The 27,132-nt window shown below is 37.0% G+C and overlaps 1 protein-coding gene across 4 annotated transcripts in view; it reads right to left on the bottom strand.

The window, feature by feature from the left end:
• Positions 1-27,132, bottom strand: part of CUL2 (cullin 2) — a 54,122-nt gene that overhangs the window by 26,256 nt on the left and 734 nt on the right. For 3 of the 4 annotated variants that reach the window (XM_026068524.1, XM_026068526.1, XM_026068527.1), the window contains exons 2-7: positions 24,182-24,320; positions 18,884-18,986; positions 16,961-17,055; positions 11,162-11,267; positions 5,660-5,742; positions 2,743-2,829 (exon numbers count right to left, since the gene is read on the bottom strand). In XM_026068524.1, coding sequence (XP_025924309.1) covers positions 2,743-2,829; positions 5,660-5,742; positions 11,162-11,267; positions 16,961-17,055; positions 18,884-18,986; positions 24,182-24,300 — 593 coding nt within the window. In that variant the 5' untranslated portion in view covers positions 24,301-24,320. The remainder of the gene's footprint in view (positions 1-2,742; positions 2,830-5,659; positions 5,743-11,161; positions 11,268-16,960; positions 17,056-18,883; positions 18,987-24,181; positions 24,321-27,132) is intronic. The other variant, XM_026068525.1, reaches the window with a different exon arrangement.

The following is a 27,132-nucleotide window of genomic DNA, read 5'->3' as shown; positions in this document are numbered from 1 at the left end:
TCCTTAACTCCTACATGTAAATAGGACTAAAAGACACATGAAATTTTAAAGTATATTTATACTTAAACTTCATTTACTGCAATTTTAAAGAGTTTTTCCTTCATATATATACATACATATATAAACATGTAAATAAAATTTTACTTTAACTAGACTGCACTGAAAAGACAAAAACCATTCTTTATTAGAAACTTTTGTTGGTATAGGATGGTCAGTTACAGGAATAATTCACTCCAAACCCAAACATCAATCCCCCTAGGCTGGTGCAGAATGGGGGAGAAAGCATTTGAAGTTTCATTCATTTTGTTTTGGAACTAATAAAAAAAGACAGAGGCCGCCCATGAGCTAGGGAGGTTTGCCTAGACAACCATACCAGCAATCTTTATTATATAAATCAGACCATATTCATGTGTCTACAACATTGTTAATTATGTATTATTTGTTTTAAATACCACTGCGTCCTAAAATCTGAAGGCTTATGCTCCTGAAGACTAGAGAAGAACTAGCTTTCAAACAGATTACAAGCCATCATTGTGCAGTTTCGGCAGCTTGCAGTTTGGGAACAAATCAAGTGTAGCTTGGTTCCTCATTACGACTGAGCTGATCTAATGCGTAACTGCTCCAGAAGGGATGGTCCGATTCAGAGATGCTCTCTTTTCTTCTTTCCCTGGGGGACAGGAGGTCAGTTTCCCCCTTGTTTCTGGTAGTCAGACCAATGGAATAAAAATCTGTTTTAGTGTATGTGCAATAGCATCCTGTATTCCTTCTCAGTCTGGCTCTGCTGGGTCAGGTTATAGGATGGCAGAGGTGGCACCTGGTGCCAGAAGGCGGCAAGAGCTGTAACACCAGGCTGAGGCTGGAACTGCTTCCATCCAGGAGGGCCCAGGAGCCCAGTAAGTTGCAGGATAGATGTAACCTCCGCATATAGCATACAGCCCCTGGACCTAGGAACCTCTGTAACTGAAAGTTAAAGCATCTTGGAGGTATGTTCCGTATCGTGGGCCTAGCGTGCAGGGTTCTGGAGCTAGAAAGACACTGGTGATACAACTACACTCAACTCCCCCTGCTTGGCCACTTCACAGACTTTAGCCCATGCAGTGCTCGAGCTGTTTACAGGATACAGATGCTGAAGGAGAGGGGGGCTGCAAAGGTCAGGACTAGGGAGTTCAAAGGTTAACCTATTATTAGAAAAAGACGTACAAGAGTAAAGGAGACAGATGCAGCTCCATGGCAGAGCTGCAAGGGAGAAGACAGGCTGTAACAGCAGAGGCCATACTACATAAAGGCAATGGAGGAAAAGGAGCACAGCATGGAACTGGCCTTCCTTTTGGGGAGGAGGTAGTACACATTAAAGAGTAACAACTGAAATGCACTTCAGGATAAGAAGGTAATGAGGGTGTGGGTTGCCCATCAAATGACAAGTTTGGAACAAGATTCTTAGTATCAGGAAAATTACATGCTGTCAGATTCACCTGACTTCAAAAACATTCAGAATTTTACAGCTTTAATCATTTAACTAAAACCATATATTTTAATACAGTGAAAAACAAAACAAAGTAATGACCATGACCATTTAGGTATTTTACAACAGATGCCACACTCCCTGTTTTTCTTCCCCACACTCACAGCATTTTAAGAAGTTAAATAGTTTCCTCAATGTGAGAGCATTATATATCAAAGGTGCCAAGAAATGCATTGACAGAACTCTGTTATGGACTTCATCATGAACCAATCTGAAAAGCTACACTATTTACAAGATAATATTTACAGCATACATCACAAAGCTGTCACTCTTTCCACTTTGGCAGCATCAAGTTTGTGTTTACACAAATAGCACTGTGCTGCAAAGAATTTCTAAAGCAGATGGCCAGTTTCAGCAAAATTTGAGACACCTACAGAAGTTTCAAAGATGATTTTCCACGATATTTGTAGTAAAGACTATCAGCTGAACTAGGAGGGGCCACAAATTAGTGGTCCCACTGAGGGGAAATGCTATTACGCATATCTTCTGCTTGTAGTGGTCAGCTGGTCAATATGGATGCGTACAGCTACAGACTGGCTGCACCAGTTTGAGAAGTAGGGATGTCACAGGACGTCTTGGGAAAAGGAAACAAAAGGATGAGGTTATATTTGATGGAGAATCTGGATAAACCACTGGATAATACACAAAAGGATAAGCCACTAGAAACACAAGGTCTACTAATTTCTCTCTTTCTGTGTTTCTTTTTTTCAAATCAAAGGAGAAAACTACAAAACACAAGTTCAAGGAGATTGTGCAGTTAATATTAACTAAATTTTGCTCCTACTTTAAGATTAAAGCTTACAGTGATTGCATGTATTGCACAGTGTGCTACTATATCCATATAAACATATTTAAAGTTCAGGGTACAGTAATAAATATGGCTTTAATTAAAAGATGTTTCCATCATTTAAAACTAAGTGTTCTGCTGTGTCAGACCAAAGGCCCATCTAGCCCAATTAAATATAGACCTCATTGTAAACTAGACTAGCCTGTTTAGAACACTTAAAAATGTTATTAACTTCCAGGAGATTTCCTTTCTGTGGATCATATAAATAATTTATCAGCTTAGATAGGAATAGGTTCAGTTAGTTAAAGAGTGTTAGTTATCTTTAGTAAACAAGTCTGACCCAGTTAGTCTGCACTAATCACACTGTCATTTGAGCTAACACTTAAATAATTTTTGATTTCTGTTTAAGAATTTCATATATGAGTTTTCTCACAATTTGTGATCTTGTCGGCTTTCTGTTGTGTTGAAACAAAAATGTGTAAGTTGATATTCAGCTTGCCTTGTAGAAGGAGTGCTTGGGCTAGAGGGAGGGGGAAGAAAGTATGTTATATTCAAAATTATATATAAAGAAAAGTGCAGTCAGACAAGACAGGCTTAAGTGTTTTAACAAATCTCTGCCTGTCAAGGGGGCAAATCCTGCTCCCTTTCACTCAGTCACAAGCCTCCTCATCTCTTTCACATTGTTTTGGCACTTGTCTAATCCTTTGCTAAACTGACTCATCATGCCAATCCAGGGAAATATTAAGCCAAGAAAGAAAAAGCAGAGAGCTTTCTGTCATATTAGCAGTTCAACTGGCTCACTAAGGGATTAGAAAGCCAGCACAAGAAAGGGACAAGAGTACGGCCTGCTACTTTTGGCATCAACAAACTCTTAGGTTCAGCTAAACAAGAAAGCTAAACTGATCTAAGTCACTACTTGTATTTCATTGTCTCTATGTTCCAAAAAAGTTTAGTGTTAATTTTAATGTACAGTGTATTGTGCAAATTTATAGCTTCTTGCAGGTATATGTGCTTATGACTTCAGTCAAAAGGATTTTTAAATTGCAGTTAAATATATTCATAAAATAAAAACTGAAAGCAAAGTTTGTGCCTCTGCTCCCCCTACCTTTTCCAGTACAGTAATAAACATACCTTTGTATGCAACAAGTTCACAATGATGTTGTTTATTAACTCCACATATTGTTGTATATTGTGCAAAATCTTCTAATTATAAGTTCAACTGACCAATTTTAAACTTTTTGTAAAAGAAAACTTAAACATGCACATGGTTTAATTAAAATACTACACCTGAGAAGGCATCTAATCGGAGCAGGGCTGTATGTGTGCATATATATACATTTCTATATTAGTAATTTTATTAAATATTCTCAACTAACAAAATCAATCTTCCCATACTCCTGTACTGCTGATATGTGTAAATTATTGATATCAATTTCTTCAAAGACACGGTTGAATCACTGAATTGCTGAACTCAATGCTAAAAAGACAGTTACCAGGTGTTTGCAGAAAAGTCTTTAAAATTATCTTGCAAACTTGACACGGAATCATAGCAAAAAACAATGACAACAATATTGGTTCATAGAAAGGCAATCCTAAATATTCCAGAAGCAATCTCTACACTTCATGATACCAAAAAGAATAGTTAGTATACTAAGTTCTCTCTTATATAGTTCATTATATGATATGCAAATCAAAAAAAATGGCTAGAACAAGCCTGATGCAAATTTTTAATTCTATATCTTGAGAAACAGAGGGGAAATAACTTGAGATCGCACAGAAAAATCCTTAACAATGTAGAAAAAGAAAATACAGACCCAACCACTACAGACAATGACTCAAGTTTTATTTAAAACTTTCCAAATGTTTTAATAACAAATAGCATCAACTTGTTACAGTCTCAGGATCTAAAGCTCCATGGAGCCAATGAGAGTCTTGACTTACATACCCTTGTGAGGTCCATAGTCAACCTCAAATAAACACATTCCATCACTCTTAACAGACATGAGAAGTTTGTTTAAAAACAAACAAACAAACAAACTAACACAGATTTCCTCCTCGACCCCCCAACGAAATATACAGATTAATCAAAATGTTTGTGTGATGTTACTGTGCTTGATGTAGCAAAGGAGCATTTTCTTCATTATTAATTAAGGAATCTTCATTTAGCTGTAGTGTAATTGTTAAAAGTAAACATGCGAAGGAAGCAGTATTAGCAGTGGCTACAAAGGAAGCATGGCTCAATGACTGAAAGCTAATACTTTCTGGCTTCAGAAGTAGCATCTCAGAAGACATTATATCAATTAATAAGCCTTCTATAATTGAATTCAGGAAGGAAAAATAAAGTGATAATATTAAAATCAGTCTTTAATGCCTTTTGAATAGGACTTTTTGGCTGACCAACTACATGTCCAGGGCACCTCAGTCATGCAGATTACCTCATTCTTTCAGTTTACCTGTGTTAAGCCTGTTCACCTGAGTCACTGAGGCACCCAATCACCTAAGAAAGCCCAGTCATTAGGCAACTTCAGAGTTATCTTAGCTAACAGCAGAAGTGCAAAAATTGATGGAACTTGCTACTATACACAATGTCTGTAGCAGATTTCTTAATTTTAATTAAAAAGAACCTTTTGGAATTATACAGTATAAATGTTTTAAATCAAAACTAAAAAAGTCCCAAGCATTTAATGGGGATACTACAACTGTAACTACCCTGTAATTACCATGGACTTTCTTTAAAAGCGACAAAGATTTTCAGAAATAATAAATTTCCTCAAAGCGCAAACAGTAAAGATGTCCATTTCACAATTAAAACAAAACACCAAGAATGTTAAGTAAAATGTTGAACTGGTCACTCAACTGAGCAACAAAAAGCCAGAAGGTTAGTCTTCTTGGCAGATAACCAAGAATTGCTTTGGGTCCCATGGAAAGCAACATAGCTTTTCTGGCTCCAGTAAGCCCTTGCATGAGTCCTGGTCCTTATGTTTACCAACAGAACAGAAACCATTAGCAGACAGCATCAGGTCAAGAAAAGGGCGAAAGGCACCCTCTGGGCCCTGGATAATTATCCCAGCTATTCCCCACTCCCACTGATAAGAAGGGCTGCTGAGGAAGAAAAGATCACTACCCTTGCGTTATAGTGAAATAACTTTTCTCTTTTCAGAGTATTTTCTACACATGCAAATGACAATTAAGTAGCAACCATTACAGAAGTTCATAAAATAATGTCATCAAGGCAAAAAGCTATCTTCAAGCAAAACAGAGAAGCATTTGGTCAAAGTTTCCAAGCTTTTCAAAGTAAACAAGTGTAATCCCCCTAACACTGTAAAAGCAGAAAATAATCAAACACTCACTTTTTTATTTCTCGAAGGAGCATTCGAATGAGGATAGCCTGCAGTGGTTCAATCATTAGTTTTCTCCACATATCAAGGGCTAGCTGTCAGAACACAACACCACAAGCTTATATCAATAAACAAATACACATTGTAAAGGAAAAAAGAAAAATCACTCCATTTCCAAGTCATGATTTTAAGTCATTAAATACCCCTCTTTTCCTCCTTTTAAAAATTCTTTTGCTTGGAAACAGTCCCCTGCCCCCGAGTCTGTCAATATGTTTTATCTACTTTTTAATTAAAACTAGGTTATTTTATCATTTTTCTTCTAGAATATCTGACTGCATTTGGATATACAGTGCATTATTTGTAAACTAGTAAACTGATAGACACAGAATTTCTATTCAGGCAGTGGCTGAAGAGAAGTGCTCTTGGTCCCATGTGCATGTTCCTCACACCTAATAGGACTGGTGCATTCCCTGGTTCCTATCAATCAAGGATTCCTAAATGCATATAAGGACCCTAAGGAAGTTGTTTATGAGGGCAAGTTTTGAGAGTACATATAAACAACATAACCACACAATTACAGACAAGTAACCTGCCTTTCTACTTGGAGTGTGTTGTCTGTGCACAGACACCAGAACACTGCACAATGCTTACGGAAAGCATGAAGGAAGGACACTGCTGCAGCCTTGTAGATCTCATTCTGTATTACCACCAATATTGCTAAAAACCATAATAAAACAAAAGCTAGCTGACAATAAGGAACATGTCCTGACCAGCTGCTACGAGGTCTGTCTATAAGATACATAGAGGATCCCAAACTAAGCGGTACATAGCTTAGGCAAAGACATTGGCAAGCTAGTATCTTGACTTAAATGAATTCAAATAATCTTCACTAGGAATTTTAGATTAATAGTTATGGTGACCCTGTCCCGAAAGGATCTTAAGAGGGACCAGTCAAATAGGCTTGAAGACTTCAAACTCTTGTAGATGAAGTAATTGCTCTCAAAACATGCTATTTTAATAAGCTCTCAGACTGTAGCTGTTCAAAAGATTTTTCTCAACAAATAAGTCTGATTTAAAGCTCAAAGGGGATAATTGATCCCCAAGACCTCTAAAAAAACCTACCAGTCAGTAGAGTGGGAAAAACTGAGCTGCTCAAAATCAACAAGAGAAGAAGTACTAGTGCTAAGCAAACCTTGATAGAGCTAACAGCCCCTTAGCTATAAATTGTAAAAACTGTAAAAAAGTAGGCAACTAACTGCAGGCTAGGCATCAAATCTGATCCACTTTGTGAAATACATCTTCCTGTTAAAGAGCAGACAAATAAACTTGCTCTGTCCCTCAAAGCTATCCAGCACTCATGCTACAATACAGTGCACAGATGTTAGGGAGGTAGAGCTGACCCAGCTGCATCAGAAACACGTCCAAAGAAGAGAAAGATTTGCTTCTAGATCAAAAGACAGATGACGTTATGAAACCAAAACTGTCTGGGAAGTGATTTTCAGTGTCTTACTGTGTGGAGAGGAGTAGGAGAAAAGTTAGAGGAAAACAGTTTCCCTAACTAGGACAGCAGGAACTCACCCAGCAGGGAGCACAGAAAGAAGCTAGTTCTGGAGAAAAAGAACTGTCACTTTTCATGACTATGAGGTTAAGGGGTTGACCTCAGGTAGTTTCATTCCATAATGTGGTCTCTTAAATGTGGTCTCTGACATGGTATCTGCCAATTTGAAACAGCTCAAGCCGTCTGTTGCAATTTTCTTGTCAAGTAAACTACAGACAGATCAATCCAGCAATGAGATATATCAACTCAGACTTTGCTCTCCTTGCAGGGGGACTGACCTTATTGCTCCACTTAGACTGATGATACAGAACAGGGTAGTTTCATCCAACTTCCAAAATGTTTTGCCCCATGATGCAGAAAAAAATGGAAGCTGCATCCCAACTATTTCATAGCTCAGTGCTCCCAGAAAGAGACTGAAAACTCAGAACTCTGAAATCACTGACAATCTCAACTCAGAGAAGCAGTATTCTTCATTATACATTCAGAAAATATAAAAAGATAAAAAAAAAAATCTTCCGCAAGCACTGGCTGACTCCTTTCATCAATAAATCTCATTCTGTACTTTTCCCAGTACTATAATTATTGGATCTCTGGAACACTTGTTGGGATAATAAATTGTTTGCAGCCATACCCAAAAACATCACACACACACCTCCAGCCTCACACAAGTACTCACTACATACCCCAGAAAAGCTAAGCAGGCACATACTCTGGATATAAGCAGATTATTGAAAAGCTCCCAAAGATTTATTAGCATGCTGGAACGATGTTGAAGTAGATAAATTTTAACAGATAGGGAGTACAACTCTGCTTCTACAAATTCTAAATACAGAATGTTACGTCTGTAACTTCATGCTGAGACTGAAGAAAACAGTATACAAAGTCCGTTTGCTCCTGGGTAGATAAAGAACAAGATCATCTCAGTCATCCAAAAAGGGATAAATGGTAATTCCTTCCTTCTGCAAGTGAGGAACAACTGAGACGAAGACTTTTGTAAATCTCCCAGTACAATCCAAAGAATAGGTGGCAGGATTCTGAACAGGAATGATAACAAAAGGAAAAACGCTTCCATACAAAGACTTGATAAACTTGGTGAATGCCTTGCAGGTCAAGAAATGTGAACTAGTTTCCTTTCCAGGACAATGAATTCCTCAAAAACAGTTTTATAATTTAATGAACTTAAACTACCTGAGCACAGGACTTCAGTCAGTAATCCATTTCAGGGCAAAGGAATCACTGCCATAAACCTACTCCTACACCAGCAACAGAGATCAGCTTTACTGTCTCAAGATGCAACATTACCAATACCCTCTTCATAATCTGTTAGAGTGAGAGGTGAAAGAGAAACAGAAGGAGTATTAGGAAATGAAATAATCAAAAACTGATTAGTAGGATTCCAGACAACATCCTGAACATCTTCACCAGAAGTTACAGGTTTCTTGTTTAAGAATCTGTGACTCTTCCCATCACCTGCCCAAATGATGAGCCAGGGATGTGCTAGCCTAACAGGATCATCTGTTGGGAAGCTTGAAGAAAAATGACCCCATTGGGGCCCCTTATTTGGGGAAAAAAAACATTTCACATTTTCTCTGCCAATTTTTTAAAGGGCTGTTCACAAATTCAGAGAATTTCTCCATCACAGTGGTATAGAAAGTTCCTGGTTTCTTTAGAAGGGTCCATCATCATCACAAGCATGTGCCATTGATAATGACTCTTCCCATCAGAAAAACTGATCTAGCTCAGAGATCTCTAAACTATTCAGTGAAATTAAGAAGATGAGAAAAATCCCTTGGTTCCACAGTGATTTCCCAGTACTCTAGCTAACTGATGCCCAGATGTAGGAGAGGAACTGTAGCTATTGTAACAATATCCAGGAGCATAATCAGAACCTCACGCCGACCATGGAATGAAATCTATCAGCATAAGAGACCCATAAGGCATTTCCCAATGCTCCTCACAAAGGCAGGGAAGGAAACGTGGTGTCTGATATCCTATAGGTGTTCTTTTTATGAAAGACATTGTGATGGGTCCTGGTTAAAACAAACTAACCATAAAGCCCGCTAGTATTTCTCTGTGACAGTATTTTTCTGTCTATGATTTTATAGATATGAAGGAAAATGAATACTCAAAAAAGCTGAAATGCCAGGTCTGCTATTTGTTCTTCCCTGGAAAACATATCCTTGGGCAGAGAGCTGTGGCCAAAAAGGAAGCTGCTACCATGATCCTTTGGCAATACCTCAGATTCTAGTAGTGCACTGAAACAGGGGGAGGATTCACTAATACATCAGCATCACCCAGCTCCAGGAACAAGCTCAGAACAATTCCCAGCCCCAAAAGCATCTGAACTAACAAGGTCATTAGTACTGAGCCAAGAACTACCTCAGACAACTGTGGGGACAGATTCAGCTAAATCTCAGTCTGAGGAGATACGAAATATGGTTTATGCCATTTTGAAGACACTACAAATGGCGCAGCAATGTGCACTTCCAAGCACTGATGAGACTTTAGAGATACCACCAATAAGCAAACCTTAGAGATAGCATAGGTAGACAAGAGAAGAATTTCCTTTCCTGGGAGCAGAAGAAAACACTGAATTGCCCTGTCTCAAAGTATATCAAGCTTCTGGTGCTTTTTCACCCCACCCCCAGCTTGCCAGCAATTTCAGCTGGCAGTGCCCTCTTCCATCCAGCTGATGCTGGTCAGAAACACAGATGTTTCCTCATGCATCTCTTTCTACTCTTAACTAAAGGCAGCAGAGATCTACCTACAATGATGAAATTCAAGAGCTGTAAGAACAGTGACCACTGACAGGTCAAGTTCTAACATTAAGAAGGGGGGGGTGGGGAGGGAAGTGTGCTGTATAGCTTTCCAAACCACAAGAGGGAGAAGCGTTCATTTTCCTTTTACAGAAAAGGGCAAATGTAGAGAGGAAAGGAAAATATAACACACCACTATAGGTGACACTAGAATAAGATACACTCTCCAACTAGCAGTGTGCATCCGTACAGACACAAAGTAAACAGACAGACAGACAAGCACTCACAAGAAAACTTTCTATTTAACTGCATTCTTGATTGTAGTTTTGTTCTGATTCAGACTGAAGAGGTCTTTTCAAAATCTACTTAAAGACATTCTAAAACATTTTTCATTTTGAAAAATCTCGTAATTTTTTTTAACTGTAAAATTGTCTTTTCATTTTACTTCCTTATATTTATTTCATGGTACAACAGTAGGAATGAAATGACAAATGATATATGCTTCACTTATGCATGGCAACATGTCAAAATGTATTACTACTTACGACTTTTTTTTTTTTTTCATTTCACAGATATTTAAAAGTGAGCCTTAGCCTTTACAACTTAATATTAGTAACTACAGTTGTCACTCGTTTGCCCCAAACTATTTTTAAGATGCTAAAAAAACCCCTAAACCCACATACAATACTTAAGTGCACAAAATGTCTATTTGCTTTCTTCCAAAGTCTCAGACTGAGAGTTGCTACAGTATAAGCACAAGACAGCTTGCACTAGAAAATACAATGCACAGTTTCACAGCAAGCCCTAATCTCAAAAAAGTTGCTAAACTTTGACATCAAGAAATAGAAGTCTAAAAGTAGTATTTCAAAGATTTCCAAAAACAAAGATACCACCTCTTCAAAATATTTTCTAGACAGCAGTGCCATATAAGAGGTTTTTGCAAAACGGTATCTATTATCACACCTTGAAATAAAGTTCTCCAATTTCTGTACTTGTTTAATTTTTTTTCTGTACAAAGGTCACAATATATTTTTCCACATCTAAACCGTAATCGCATTTTCCAAAGGATTCAGTGCTCATATCTTCTACTGTGTTTAACTATTCAGATTCTGTGACATAGAAAATCAAAATTGGGGGGGGGGGAACCTGAAGCACTGCTGAATACAGTTTATGTTCACCCCTACTTTCAGACATACCTACCTCTCCTATTTCCATTAATGGTTCATTCATATCCACCCCTCCATAACCATACTGAAGATCAGCTTCAGTCAATTTGTTCTTCTTAATAAACTGTGTGTTGAGGTACCTACCAAAATAAAGACATTCTAATTAAGACAAGTAAAAGAAAACTTGAGAATTTTTTTTTTTTTAAATAAAGTCTGGAATTGCAGACTGTCTTCTGCATCACAAAAGATAACCTTTTTTTTAACTAATACCATTGCTATCTTTAGGAAATTCTTAAAATACAGATGGGTTTGATATAAAAGATCTTACATCATATTAAAACACTACCATGTTAGTAATTGAGATATTAAACAACAGTGTAATATACTACTCTCAGCATTTTTTTGGTAGGCAAGTAATATACTCATAGAAGAATTCAGCTTTCAACATACTCGCCCATATTATTCATCCATGCATATGCAAAATAACTGCTAAAATTCTGAGAAGTCAACTAATACTAGTGATTTATTTTTAACTGTAGAAAAAAGTTCCCGTATGTTTACATAAAATGTATTTTCCTCTATCTGTATTGTGTATTATTTTGTATTTCTCTCAGACTAAAACGTTACTGGTTTTACTCTACATCAGGCACAACAATATATGCAACTATTGTTGTTTTACCATTCCACAGAAACCAGAACCAATCAATCAGATCCAAAGTTAAAAATGCATCTTCTGCTTAGGGAAGGGAAAAAAAACAAAAAAACAGTTTATACAAGGCTCCCTGTTTAACTCATGCATCATCAGTATCCCAAACGGGAACTTTTATACTGATTAAAAAAAAACAAACAAGAAAACCCCCAAAAAACAACAACAAAAACCCACACACCCTAAAATGCAGTGATTATGAGAAATATTTGAAAATTTCATTGAATAACCCGCACAAGACAACACACAGCACAATGTGAAATGGTTCATAATCTAGAATGAAAGACCTGCAGGATAAATTAACTCAAATTGTATTTATTTTACTGCCACTATTCAGAATTCTATTCTCAACATGCAAGTGGAACTCAGACTATTTTGTTGATAAAGATGAACTCAAAGCACTTCAAGAGAAGCTAAATGGTTCTTCCAGGAGTACAAAGGCAGAAAATCTGTTGAGAAAAAACACTTGTCATTCTGAGGTGTAATCCTTGTTTCAGCAGCCCTGTCTGGTCAATTCAAAGACCAACCGAACCTTATATACAAGACATTCACTTGCTGTAGAAATACTCCCTTCAGTATTTTGAATTTTTTGCTGTGAAATTTGTTGGTAATTACCTGTAAATTTTGTAAGAACATAGCATTAGTCCAGACTAAGGGCTTATAATGATTCGGTATATATAGATGAGAACAGATCTATGTAATCCAAAAACAGTGTCAATTTTTATGGGTTTATTTTTGTTAGTTATGATCCATCACTCAGTTCAGGGTAACTGCAACCAGCAAATAGTTGCATTTTAAGTTTTAAAGATAACAGAAGAAATTGCATCATTAGTTTCATGCACAGTTATACATAAGAAATGTTGTAAATGCACTTTTTTGGTATTTACTACTGAATGCAGTTTTTAAAAAGAACAAAGAAGTGATAACATGTCTCTCTTAATCCTCAATATTCTTTTAAAACAAATAACTAACATTTTCAGACCAAAATGTTCTCCCTCTCTTGAAAAGATAACTGGGGAAAGATTTCTAACACCATCTTTCACAACTGTGCTTACAATATTTGTTATGTTAATGCTTAAAGGGCGTAACTGAGAAAGAATTTTTAAAAAAGTTCAGATCTGATTAACAGTTTAAAATGCCCCACTTCAGACACTGAAGAGGGCCAGATTACTGAAGTGTTTTAACAGCATCAGACTTCAGAGGCCGTCCCAGACTAGTGATACCTGAACACTTTGGGAGGAAGGCAAAAAACAAGCAAGGAAGAAAAAAGCACTATGGGAACCTGTGAGCTTGAAAGAACTGAGAGCAGCACAGAGTCAAAAGAATGAAGACTTGTGATAATGCTGCGGTGACGGTACACAACCCAGCTCCTAACCTACTTTCCGACTCACAGATACCTTCAGCCGTTCTGCAACCATCAGTAACCCTCATCCATTGATTCCAGAGCTCATGCTCTGTAAACGTGTGTGTGAAACGTCTGTGTGGAAGGCCACAGGTCTGCCACATCGCACCCTTGCGTGGACATCCGAAACGGTCAGGACACAAGGCAGGCCGGCATGCCCCTTGAGGATTTTTGTTCATTTAAAAAAAATCAGTCAGATAACAGCTGCCATTCTGCTTTTTCCTGTAAAGCTAGCTAAAAGAAAGTCCAGTGCTCTCCTCATTCACACCTTCTCTCTTGCATCAGTGCATGCCTTCTCAAAAACAACATATCCAGCTTAAAACTACTATAATTACAAACATGTGAGTTTAACTCAGGCCAGGTTCCCCTGCAAAAACTTGTCTGATTCAATTAAGAGGCAGATGGCAAGAAGTGGACAGGCAAAAATCACAATTTCATCAAAAGCTTCACCTCATTCTAGCTTAAAGCTTTCAAACTAATTTTGCACGCAATTCCGAAGGAGGAAGCACTGAATGACAAATGTCTTTCCAAACCTCCTCCTTTCTTCTCCCATTTCCCTACTCTTACCATTAATTTTCAGAACCAAAAGCTAGCACAAGGAAATAACTGAAAATGATGTGAAAACAGTAATTTCACACCAACTGATTTCAGCTTCTCCATTAAAGTCAATTACACTCCAGAAAGATATTAAAAAGTTCAGAATTTAGAAGAGTGATGCAAGACTCATTCAACACAGATCCACTTCAGAGTGGAATCCTGAAGGAGCATTCCATTTACATTATCAATTAATATCAGAAAAATGCCTGGTACATAAGTACTTTTATGGGGAAATTTTTCAGATTCAGGACTTGGTAATCCAACAAACTAAAAGTATAAGTTTAAGTTCTTCTACAAGGCATTTAGCAAAAAATTAAACTGAAAACATTTGTTTAACAATCAGAACGGTAGCTAATTCTTGGGACAGATTACCAGGTTACATGGTAATTTTCATGTATTTGGTATTTTTAGATGAGCCAAAGTGTAATTCAGCCACTGGCTACCATTCTAGACACAGAAACCACATTCCCAAAGCAATGTTTCTACAACACAATAGCCCACAACATCCTTGGGGATATAAACTTTGCAAAACCTTGTCAGAATGATTAGATGTACATTTTTTCTTTTAATGTTTTATTTGATTTTAGTAGTTTGAATTATGCACTCCTGGGTAAGAAACAAATATTAGTATTGGCAACACAAACATTGTGAAATTTTGCTCGAATATAATAATCCTAAGACCTTACCTGTCTCAAGACAGCTGCTTGTTATTTTTGTTCTCTACAATAAACCCAGAAGAATTTATCTCCTTTGTCTTTTACCATCCATGTATATGGCAACACATATGACAACACACGCTTCTAGAAGCACTTTTTTAAAAAAGAAGCAAAGAGGGGTATGCCCCTTCTATTCAGATTTTTTCCTCCTTTGAAACCTCTCCAAAGACAAGGAAGAAACTTTTGGGTAACCATCTTTTGTTTGTTTGAAACCTCTTCTCCCTTCTACACAGTCAGACTTTGTGATATAAATTTTGGTAACATATTTTGTCTTTAAGCAGCATCCCCTAGGGTAACAAAAACATTCCAAAAAAAGTAAAAAATCTTAATTGACACTGCAAGATTATAAATGACTTATTGCTGGCTCCTCTTCGTTACAAAAGAAAAAATAGCAGAACAGCTAAATCATTCCATTTGCAGTTTAAAGCAACAATTCAATCCTGTAGTTTGTGCACAAAAATGGCCAATTCAACAACCAGCTACCTATATAATTGCTTGTTATGTTGATCTTCAAAATGACACATCAGTCCAGTTATTAGCAGAACAGCACGCAGGAATAAACTGACAAAGTACTGAGAAAACACCTTTAAGAAATTTATACCAAAAACACACTGCTAACAATTTTCACAAGTTGCTGCAAGTGCTCGCAGACACAGAAATGGACGAAGACCTCCTGTGACAACATCATTTCACATTCTGATGTGCAGGAGCCAATAAAACAAACAAACACACACACACACGACAACACTAACTAGCTAGGACTAGTTATAAGTTAAGTTTCAGAAGCATCCAGTTTGTTTTTCAAGGTTTTCCCCCAACTACCACTTTCACAATTAAATTGCTTTGGAAGCCACAGAACGTGTAGGCATATGCAATTACTAAGTACATGACAAAGTTATAAATGGATACATCACTGTATAATAAGAATCAGCCATTTTATTAATGTTTTTAATAATTTGCATGCATGTGCGTTCATATGCATATATATGACCACGTAAAAAGCCAAAAAATTGTTCTTTATATTTTTGTCTTTGGAGAAGGTAAAAATCTCCAAGATATGACAAGATTATTTGTCTGGATGGCTGTTCCAGACAAAAAGAAGAAAGGATTATTAAAGTGTAAATTACTCCAAAGTTTACAAGACACTTTAAAAAGTCTTTAGTTAATCTAATTCAAGAAAAAAGAAAATCAGAAAAATCATAGCTTACTTTCTTCACTTCAGAGTAACAAGATAGAACTGTGGGGGGAAAAAGAAAGAGCCGAGTACTGGTGACAGAGTAAACAGCAAAAGTAGTCCTTTGTTTAAGACCTGAACATTGCTGTATATGAAAGAAAAATAAAAAGGGGGGAAAAAAAGGTAGCACACTTGTGCTTCTTCCATAAGGAGGTTTTTATTCTTGAGAAGGAATGTAATATATGCTGTCAAACTCTGTGCCTACACTAAAGTTTGAGAGAAAAAGTTATTAAGTAAAGGTACTTTAAGGTACTGAACAAAAGAGGATCAAGTTAGAGACTACTTAAATATGCTAAACATAACGAAGCCCCATGACAGCAAATGGGACATGAGCAAGTGTCCTGAAGGAGCTAGGAAATACCACTGCAAGGTCACACTCTACTCTGTTCGAAAGACTGAGGCAATCGGGAAACATCCAATGACTGCAAATATGAAAACATTACACCCATCTTAAAAAAAAAAAAAAAAAAAAAAAAAAAACCCATCTAAAAAAAAAAAAAAAAAAAAAAAAAAAAAAGTAAGAAAGAAGGGAACACCTCAGTCACACCTCAAGTCTCTGGGAAAATTAGAGCCCTTGTGGAGTCATTGCTATTTACAAGAATGACAAGAGGATGACTGGGAACAGCTACCGTTCTCAAAAAACTTTCAGAAAAGCAACAAGGAGAAATTTCATTCCCTCTCCAATCCCTGCAGCTCAAACATTCACCTGAAAAGAAAGTACCCAAAGAGCATATATCCTCTTCTAGAAGGGAGAAGTGTGTTTTTGCCAAGGTACCTATCCAAGATTTGAAGTCAACACACTGGTTCAACTGCATACTTCAGTACAGGGTCATCCTTATAGAAAGACAGCTAGTGTTGTGAGCTGCTTCAGTGGTGGGATGGTTAGCACCAATATATTTGGCACTGCAACATCAGACACAACAGAAGTAACCTATATGAATGATGAGAGAACAGCAGCAATCATCTTGGATAATTACTTCAGTGGTAAGGAGCAGTGCACAACAAACCTGCTGGAGCATTTCTCCTTTTTTCTCATATTCTGCTACCATAACTACACTCTCTCCAAAACTGACCTGGGGCATATTCAACTACTGTCCTCTTTGAACAACATTCGTAGACTTAAAGTATGGATCATTTTAATAATTTCAGAAGTTAAATAACTCATTTGCAATGCTTACCTGTACAAACAGTCCATATAGTCTGCTCCTTTGCTATATTCTTCCCAGTATCTGTGATACATAACCAATACTTGTTCTTCAGATTCCAGAACTCTCTGTGAAGGAAGAGACACACACAAACACACCCCCTAAGATTAATATGAAAATAGTATACCTAAGTAGAAAGTTTATAAGTATAAAGTAAAAGTTATAATAGGATTACCATTTTGGAGTAATAACCACAGATTCAAAAATCAAGACTGCACCTAAGCTTTAACCAGTTTGAAAATAACATCATTGCAATGACCTAAAAACAAGCTAAAAGCTTACTATGAAGTTTTGATAAGCCAACTACAATATCAAAAGTTGTTTTATTTTGTATTTTAAAAGAGTAATCTCTATAATTTATTTTATACTTGTCTCTATAGGAGTACTTTTGAAAGGGCATGAATAAAAAGCATGGTTCATACTCTTACATCGTGTTGGCACAATAACTCACGTAACCATCTCCCCACCGTTACAGACCAATTTTAAACCCATGTAGCCACATGCACACTGGAGGAGGTGACTCACTTCAGCCATAAACACTTAAAATCAGTATACCTTACTGGTTTAGACAAGTTCTTACATCTATGAAGAATCCTGGCAAAAAAACAGATTTAACAAAGCACAGATATACATGCACAAGGACCTAACAAATGTAAACATGTCTTAAGTTCTGTAAATCTATGCCCAAATCTTTTGGAGTTTAAGCTAATTATCACCTAAGAAGTTGCTGATGTACTAAACTTTTCAATATATATTCATATTCTAAAAGGAATAAGTTTAACAATTCAGATTTAAACAAATCAGTGTGATTTGTGAAGGAGGATGAGATTCTAGGAATTTAACCATAGTTCTCTCTAGAGCACGCTTTTTAAAATTCTGTCTCAAGCAACAAAGCCTATGCAAAATTAACCCATGAAAGGAATGCTAGGAGACAAGGCAGAATCAAGAGTCCTCTCCTCTGCAGTATGAGTTTCACAAAGGCTTTCCAACATTATTTCAAAGAACAGTGGTGGAGAGCCAACTTAGGAAGTAGTGGAAAGCACATGTCCACTTCTCATAGCTTCTACCTGTGCTGGTGCTTGCCAGGCTATTCTCAGTGAACTCATTCAGCTCAGCAAATGAGCTGAGAGGAACTTTTTAACTGGGTTATCTGACAGTTTGGTGAACTGATTTAGTCTACGAAGGTGTCAGAAGTAGACCAGTGTAACCTCCCATTAAGGTGCTCAGCCTATCTTGTGAAACAAACAGGTACCTAAGTTCAAAATATAGTGATAAGCCATTCAGCAGTATTATCCAGAATTTGAAATTCTTCATTCCTATACAGTCACCAAAGAGAGGCAGGCATCTTATTTAAATCTAGTTCTCTTTTTACTGAAGTACAAGGAGCCACTATTCATCAATCCTATATATCCAACATGATGAATCATGATTCAGGTTGAAATCAGTCTTTGCTGATGACACAAAAGTCAATTCACAGCTGTACAGGTATACAAGTATTGTTATTTGTCATAACAGTATTTTACCTTTTCCCCTCCCAACCATTTCTGTTACTTCATTTCCTTCATATTTCAGAAGTTTTATTTAGTAAAGTATATACAAGCGGTTTCCAAATGTATCCAAAGTGGATACATTTACACCTTAACAGAAGGCTAATGACAAATTACAGTATATTTTCAAAACTAAGACATTTCTGTAACTTGTTTGGTTATAAGCATTTAACACAAAATAACGATTTTTTGTTAGCCTATACACACACACACACCCCTGAACACTCATCTGTGATTCAGTCTCATAAAATTTGTACAACCTCATCCATACAGAACACACAAAAACTCTCCCAAAAGTCATAAAAAGGCAAAAAATACCCACACATACACCAGTAACTATACAGGTTACCTTGTGCAAATGGCGTACATGATTTTCCAAAAAAATTTTAGTCTCAGTATAAAGTCTCTCTCCAAGAGGTTCTGGATAGGCCACACACAAAGCATAAATGTCTCTGGGCTCAAAGTCAAGGTTTATATCTACTTAAAGCATGAAAACATATCAAACATTTACAGAATCTTTTCCCCCCTCACATTTTAGAAGAATTTAAGTGAAATACAAAAGATAAAATGATTCATTTTTTGAAATTTAAGCCCTGATCTACGAACAATCTAAGTTTTCAGATTCAATAATCAATAAGACTATTTCTTCTTGGATAATGGAAATCATAACTATTAGAAAAGAAGCATCAATTAGGTTAAGAATGTGATCAGTCAAGCATAGAGCAGAGCAAAACATGAAGTTTTTTTCCCCCAGGTCCAAAACAATTTGCTGCCCCAGCACATACCCCCCAACTTCCCAGGTAAAACAGTTTTGTGGGACAACTCTGCAAATGAAGTTACCGTGGTGGTGGTGGTGTGGATCCAAAAACTTTGGTTTCATTTTTAACAATTATTATCATTTCAGTAATCATGTTTAGATCACAGAGCCCCACAAAACAATTATACTTGCTCACTTAAAAGGGCAGCAATGAACAGTCAAACTTCTTAAGCTGGCCTTGTCACTGAAGTCTCTTGCGGAGCTACACCTTCAGTTTGCAATGTTTCCAAAGTCTAGGGTTTTTTTGTTTACTTAAAAGACACTTTATATATTCCTCCACCACTTTGTAAGGAGAAGAATTTATGTTTCAGAACTTTGCTGCCAGAGAAGTAGGACCAAGCCAAGCTTCAGGTGAACATCACTGAGAAATAAACTAAAAATGCCAGGCTCATACATTTCAGCCTAAGTATCATACAAAACCAGTCATGCTGAAAATAATGACTTAGTATAGATTATTTTTAAGGAAAGTTCTTTAACTGAAAGATGACATGAAAGATGACAAAATCTGCTTTCTCCAGTTCACCTTAAAAAAAAGTGCCAGTCTAAAAGGAGCTAAAGGACATGAGGACAGCTGGCAAGTCATTTGCTTATTCTGTTCTACAGAATAATGTCAAGCTTTTATCGCACAACTTTTCCTAAAAGCACATTTCATTTTTTAAATAAAGGTATTGCTCAAAACAGAGAAGATACTGATGTAGGGCAACTAGATGGAAAAAAGCTTTATTTGGCAAGTGGAATCTCAGGGAGTGCCAACAATCAGAGTCGGATCTTGAGTGGAGTTATTTTGTTCATACAGATCTTTATCAGAATTCTCCTCAGAATGTCAAGAAAGAGGCATCTCTCAGAAACGTGCTCCAGAACAGACTGGTCACAGGAAGTTCCCATTCTGGCTCAACCTGGACTAGCTTGTTCATCTAACAATATCTTTGGGTCCAGAATTAAAATTTAAGAAGTTCAAAGACATACCCCTGAGTCAAACCTTGAGTGGTTTTTTCCCCCCTCAAAATGTTGTGAATCCCATAACAAAAAACTTTAGTGGAAGATTAATCATTAATATCTGATATTTTACTCCAGAAACTTAAGTCAAGGTTTTTTTCTATTCCTCTGTCCCTTGGAAGAAGCCTTACTGTTCAATAATTTATCTTTAATGGTGAAAGCCATCTGCCCTTTCAGTTCAGCACCCTGATCTGCAGGCTGAGAAAGGTCAAGGAAGCTGAAGCACAACTGTTGCTTAGGGACCTCCACTCTGTGTTGAAGGACACAAGACGATCAAAAACCTTGTGTGATTTAAGTACTCAGGTAGTTGCTACTTGGAGGGCATTATGCAGCAGTGGGAAACTGAATCCATTCCAAACTAAGAGGAAAAAAGAAGATTAACAACTATCAACAAAAAATACTTCATTCGAGGCCCTAAATGATCACAAATATTGCCCTAAAGGTTAAAAAAGTAAAAGTATCAAGTTAAAACCACATATTAACAGACAGCTTTGAACAGATATTTTCTGCAAGATCAAAGAGGAGTTTCTGGAAAATTTCTGTGATTTCAATCTTCCACAGTAATAGCACACATCCGACAACTGAAATTCATGGAGCACATGAGGACTCACAGTCAGTAGAAAGAATCATGCTCGTATTATTCCCCTTGGATTGGTTCCTATCTTAAAGATACTCATTTAGGTACATCCAGATGTAAGTTTCTGATTTGTAACAGTATCCTTGTAAAATAAGGGTTGGAGGGTTGAGAAGCATGGGGGAAAAAAGGAAAAAAAAGTAATAGGCTATGGCCACACTGTACACTTAAAATCTGCAGCACTGATCACCCCGCCCCTATGCTGCAGCCCCCCCACCCTTCCCATACACTGTTCATCCATTTACTTGGTTGGTGGAACAATCAGTTCTACAGCTAAAAAAACAAAAACAAGTCAATAGCAGGAAGATCCTGATGTTTTACCTGTTCAAGAAAGCTCTATTGCCAAAAGGTAGCTAAGACATATAGATGAACTACCAATCAGTAATCCAGCTTGATTAATCTCTTAATTTAAACAGCACTCCCTAGCCTACTGAATAGTTAGAAGCAAAGTCTTAAAAGTTATTCAAGGTATTCCCAAGAACCAAATTTACAGTAACATCTCAAATAGAGAGACATAGCTGTCACTCATTTACTGGACAATGAAACAACTCCAGAAACATTTATTTCTGCAGAGGATCAGAGAGGAAATCTGAAGGTCAAAGGTAGCTAAAGATGACTCACAGTTTAAATAAAGTGACATACGATCTTTCAAGTGATCTTTTCCAGAAGATTTTAACACTACACAGTTGGGGTTTCCAGCTCATTGACATTTTAGGATTTCAAGTAGGAGATACAAGCTATGTTTAAGGATAACCTATGTTTAACAATGAAATTATCATCAGAATTATAAAGAGAACACTATATTCAAGTTCTGGGGAAGGATATAAGCAAGAAGTAATTCCAGAAGTGGAATTTGCACATTACAAGCCTCTCCCCCCTAAAATACTTCTAGTCTGAATATCTCATTTGATCTCAGCAGTCTCAAGAAAACAACCACTTGTTGCAATGGACTGCTGTAGACTGAAATCATGGGTCTTTGTTTTATCTTACTCACAGTTTGTTTTCATGTCATTGTTTAGACTATAGAGAGACTACACAGATCAAGTAGTACTATAATCAATGAAATAACCTTTATGAATTTCATTAATACATAGTTCAAATCTATTTTCCACCTTTTTGTTATGCTTATTAAGAAGCAAGAAAAACTAACAAACATGACATTTCCTCACCCATCTGAAGCCTGATCTATGGAAAGCCTAGATACCGACACTAATTTTAAAACCCTTGTAGGTGTTTTAAAACAGATTATTCCAATTAAGTTCAATTTAGCAGAGAATACAAAACACAGAATACAAAGCTATTAAAAACAAGAAGATACATTTTAGAAAGATCTAGCATTTAAACTAATACTTCAGATCTTTATTTTTACATTTAAAACTTGGGAAAAAAGCTTTCACACCAGCTGTACAGAAGAGCTACCACTTTCACAAAGTTGTTGACTACTTAGTGAGCAGCTTATGTTAAAACATATAACTTGATTAAAGCTAGCATAAGTACTAAACAGTCAACAAACATTTAAGCTGGAAGTTTCAAGTCACACAAGCTCCTCCGGGCATTCAGCTATAGAGGATACTCCAAAAGGCTTTTGACTGTGCCTGCAAGATGCTAGATAAGGCCCTAACAGTGCCACCTTCCCAGGAACATAATTAAGAGATAACAGTAAGGTATTAAGAATTACATGCCAAATGATTCTTGCAAGTCTGCTTCTTGAGTCTGCTATTCATAACTGTTCTCTTACTGATTTTGATCAACTGAAGAAGTCCCAAAAGAGGATCAACAGCAGACTGGGGTACAAGGCTTTTGCATAAGAAATTCTAAGTGGAGCAGTATGACAAGAGCAATCATTTGCAATATCTCATTCAACTATTATTTTGAATTTAAAATCCTTTTAGGTGTTCTTGTTAAAATGGCTACAGTTTTAAGCTATGAAAGTTGACAACTTTTGAAGACTGCAATAGGCAGTTCTTAAAAAACTGCTTACAAAGAATGGCTACAGCACAATTTGTCAGCACAACAGGCACACCTAATTAACCCAAAGAATCTGTAAGTTTTGGTTGTTTGAACTTGACTCCATGATAAGGTGATGTCATGCCCTCAGAAAACAATTACAAAGTTTTAAAATGAAAGAGCCACTTGAAGATTATTGCACCACTGCACAAAGCTTCACATCGACTACAATCAACTTAATAGTTTTGTGTATATTTACACACACACTCAAACCATAGGAAAACCAATCCTGAAAATCAGTAACACATTCAGAAAGAGAAGAGACTTTACAGTCTAGCTCCTAAAGATAAAACAAGCTTATGCTGTAATAATTATGTATGAGAATCTTCTCAGAAGCTCTTTTTTTTTTAACCCAGAAAAAATGATAAATTTTTGCTAAGTTTAAACTGTTCTTCCCCAATAATCAAATCAAACTCGGTCAGATTTCTGAGGAACATCTGAGAAGCCTCCAAAAATTCTCCAATTATGCACAATGCCATATGGGCTAATGAATGCATAGACACTGGGCAAGTGGATTAGAACTGTTACACTTTTTAAAAGTCTGCTCAAACTTAAATCTTCTTAGTATAAACCCATTTGAAAAGTAAAATGCAAGCTTTCCATTACAACAACATCATATGTGCAGCTAGGACGTGAACAGCAAGACTGTATGATCAAAGCTAGAAAGATATGTTTAAAATAATTATTCTTAGCTATTGATGAATAGAGAGTCAATAACAGTGGAAAGAAAGGAAGACAGCTTTTTTATACACCCTCGCTATAGAAATGTCTAACATGGTAGTCATCAGTACACTTAAAAATACAAGGAGGAGACGCACATATTTAAAAAAAAAAAGTATGGATTCTCAGTCTCAGGTGTTGTTTTCCCCCCACACGCTTAAGAAAACAAAAAAAACCTCACAATCAGAATAGGAGGAGTTTGGTGCACCTGTTTTTGTAAACAGCTATAGCATAAACTAAATATTAATGCTACTGAAAGCAAGCAAAACTCAGACTGGTTTACTTTTTATTACAATGGTGATTTTCATACAGAATACTTCATATCCCTTTGACCATATCCACTGACTCCTGGGATTAATATCAGATACAACCTTACAATGGGCTTCTAACCACTGAAATTGTTACATAACATAGGCCTACTACATGCTAAACATACACAAACACACCAAGTCAGATTTTCACTTAAAGGATACGAGAAGCGGTCATTCCACGTTGCTCTTTCAACATAATCCAACATAACAACAGCTTTAATTGTTGTTAGCAGTTTGTTCCATGTTTCATCAAAGTCAACTACTCGTGGTTTCAGGGACATTGTGGGGCTATAGTGTTAATCTGCAGAAAAATTAAACATGTCAGACAACATCACATAATAATTAAAACAATACCTTTGACTTTCTTCATTTAAACTTTGTGCACTGCGACACAATGGCATAGCAACATGAAGAATGCAAAAAAATCAAATTCACAAGCCTTATTTTTAATATTATGGAGTATAACATTAAAGTTGCACAAATAGCTTATAATGTAACACCAATTTATCTAACATTGTGCCTCATGAAGTTAATCACCTTACAAAGGTGCGCATTTAACAGTGCCAAGTAAGGAAAGTGACTTTTCCACTTTTTTTGGGGGGGTGGGGGGGGGAGGAAGGGAGGCACTTCTGTCTGGGCACTTCAGCTGTAACTGAGAATTTTGGGCAGGAACACACTGAATGTATTACCAGTGTATACTGCCAGTTTGTAACCCATGTTCACCTCAAACTTTCAAGAGACATTTCTGGTGTTATATTTAAAAACCCACAAAACCCGAAAGCTTTGATCAAGATGACAAAAAGAAAACACCTCTAAACTCAGAGCATTATGCAGAGCCTGTGCAGTTTATCGTACTGTGCAGCAGGACAAACAGACTGAGTCTTTCAAATAAGAAAGGCTTGAAAATACAGAAGCTATGTTAATAAATTTCTATTAAAAATACTGGAAAAGATTTAGTGAAAGAAAAAATTAAGTTAGGGAAATAAAACTAGAAAAAAGGGGTAAGATGAATTAAAAAAGGGGGGGGGGTGAGAAAGGCAAAACTGTGACAGCCTCTTCTTTCTGTGTTTCCAGTCACCTCTGTCCTATGCACCTAATCTAGAAAGGACCTGATGTGTGACATTCCATGCACAAAGGAGGTCTAATTCTTGCTCAGAAAGATGCCATCCTAAGACTAAAACAAACAGTGAGAAGAATGTTCCTATTTCCATGTTATACAGATGGGCAAGTGATCCTTAACTTGCCCTCCCAAATTTTCAAGGTCAGAAGAAAAACAGAAAGCTAGTGACAAACAGATTTTTAGCAAATCAAACATTTTTATCAGGTAAAGAATCAAGTGATATGATGGAAAACTATATACCTACACAACCAACTTACTGCCTTAACCACTATTGGCTCTTTACTTTTCTCAGGCACATTAGTTCTCTCTCATATCCACAGGATATGCAATTTCTCAGTTTTAAGGAAAAAAAAAACAGATAGACAAACAAAACAAATCTAACATGTACACTGTATGCATGCAAAATTGCATCCTGACTAGTTAATCAAGCTCCTTAACTGCTGTGAATTCAGGAATCTCAGAAGGTTGTTTTCCTCTCCCTACAATACAATAATTTCCATTTAAAATGTAATCAATATATTACCCAGATTTACCTTGACATCATGCAACAATGAAGTAGCAACTAAATAACATCACGGAAATGGTATCATCCTAGGTTTTATGAACAGGAAACTTTTTCAAGCAGAGGAACCAACAATCAGTAAATGATGCATGAATGTTTTTAGTTCAGTAGAAACATAAATTGTTATATTTGCAACATGGCTATTACTGTGTTTGGAAAAAAAATCCTTCAATTCTGATATGACAGTAGTGACGTACTAAACAGAAAATTAACTGAACTCACAAACAAAGCAACTAGATACAGTACATCTACCAAAGTAAGTTAAAAAACACAATGTGGTGTATGTTTCAAAGAAACATGAACCTCAGTAGGAGAAGTAAATTACAGTAAAGCCCACTTCCTGGAAAAAAAAGTGGTTTTCATCTATAAGCTTTAATGTAATTATTCCAGAAAACACAAGAATATTTGCAGATGACCCTAAGCAAAAATTATCATGGTTCACAAGAATTTTAAGAATCCTAAGAAATTTTGGGGGTATGCTTAGTTGAGTGTCATACATTATGTTACAGGTTGCTCCCCCTGCAAGTCACTGTTGGTAACTTTAAGCAAAAAGATGCATTCCTTCAAAGACAAGCAAAACTGAGGGGAGGAAGGAAAGGTAAAGTCCTCCCCACAGTACATCCCAAAGAAACAGTAACATTGTATTTAGTATCACCAAAATATGTAATAAGTAAAGCACTATGCATCCATATATGCATAAAGGTATTCAGGTGTTAAATGGCTTAAGAAAGAGCTGGCTGAAATTTGGCATTTTGTGCTAGCTTTCGTGGTGATAAGAGTTTAGAATTACTTTATGTAAATGTTAACAAATTCAGTAAGGCTTTTTTTCCTGCAAGACACTGGGTTTGGGGGGGGGGGGGGGGGGGGTTCTGCTGTACTTCAGTGCTTGCAGTGTGCAGGCTTACCAGATTAGTGTATAAAATGCCTTGTACTGACGCAAGCACCCTTGGTGGTAAAAATTATACCAGAGCAGAATATCAAGCCTAGGGTTTATACTACTCAGGCGGTGGGAAACCATACCTGTTTGACAAGCCCTAGGGTAAGCAAATATTGTTGAAACATATTTACACGTAATGAAGGGATGTTGCTTCCTTCACCCCAGTCTTTAAAACCCATTATTGTCACATGGAACATATTTATCCACACATATAAATGCAGACTTCTGACCAACATCAAGACGTCCCCCAAATTTCCAGCCTGTTTAAAGATGTCAAGAAAGGAGTAATTCCGAGCTGCAGCGGCGGGGGGACGAACAGAGGAAGGAGCGCCCGCGTTAGACATGACCGCGCCGCGCTTGCTGCCGCCACCCGCGCCCCAGGAGCCCTGGCAGCCGCGGGGGGGGCGCGCTCCGCGGCCGCGGGCTCCGCGCCCTCCCGCGCCGAAACAAAAGCGAAACCGGCCGGGGCGGCGGCGGGGAGCGGAGCCGCCGGG

The sequence above is a fragment of the Apteryx rowi genome, unplaced genomic scaffold (genome assembly GCF_003343035.1).
Source record: "Apteryx rowi isolate R43461 unplaced genomic scaffold, aptRow1 scaffold_274, whole genome shotgun sequence".
Classification (NCBI taxonomy): domain Eukaryota; kingdom Metazoa; phylum Chordata; class Aves; order Apterygiformes; family Apterygidae; genus Apteryx; species Apteryx rowi.
This window is presented reverse-complemented; position numbering and strand designations above follow the sequence as displayed.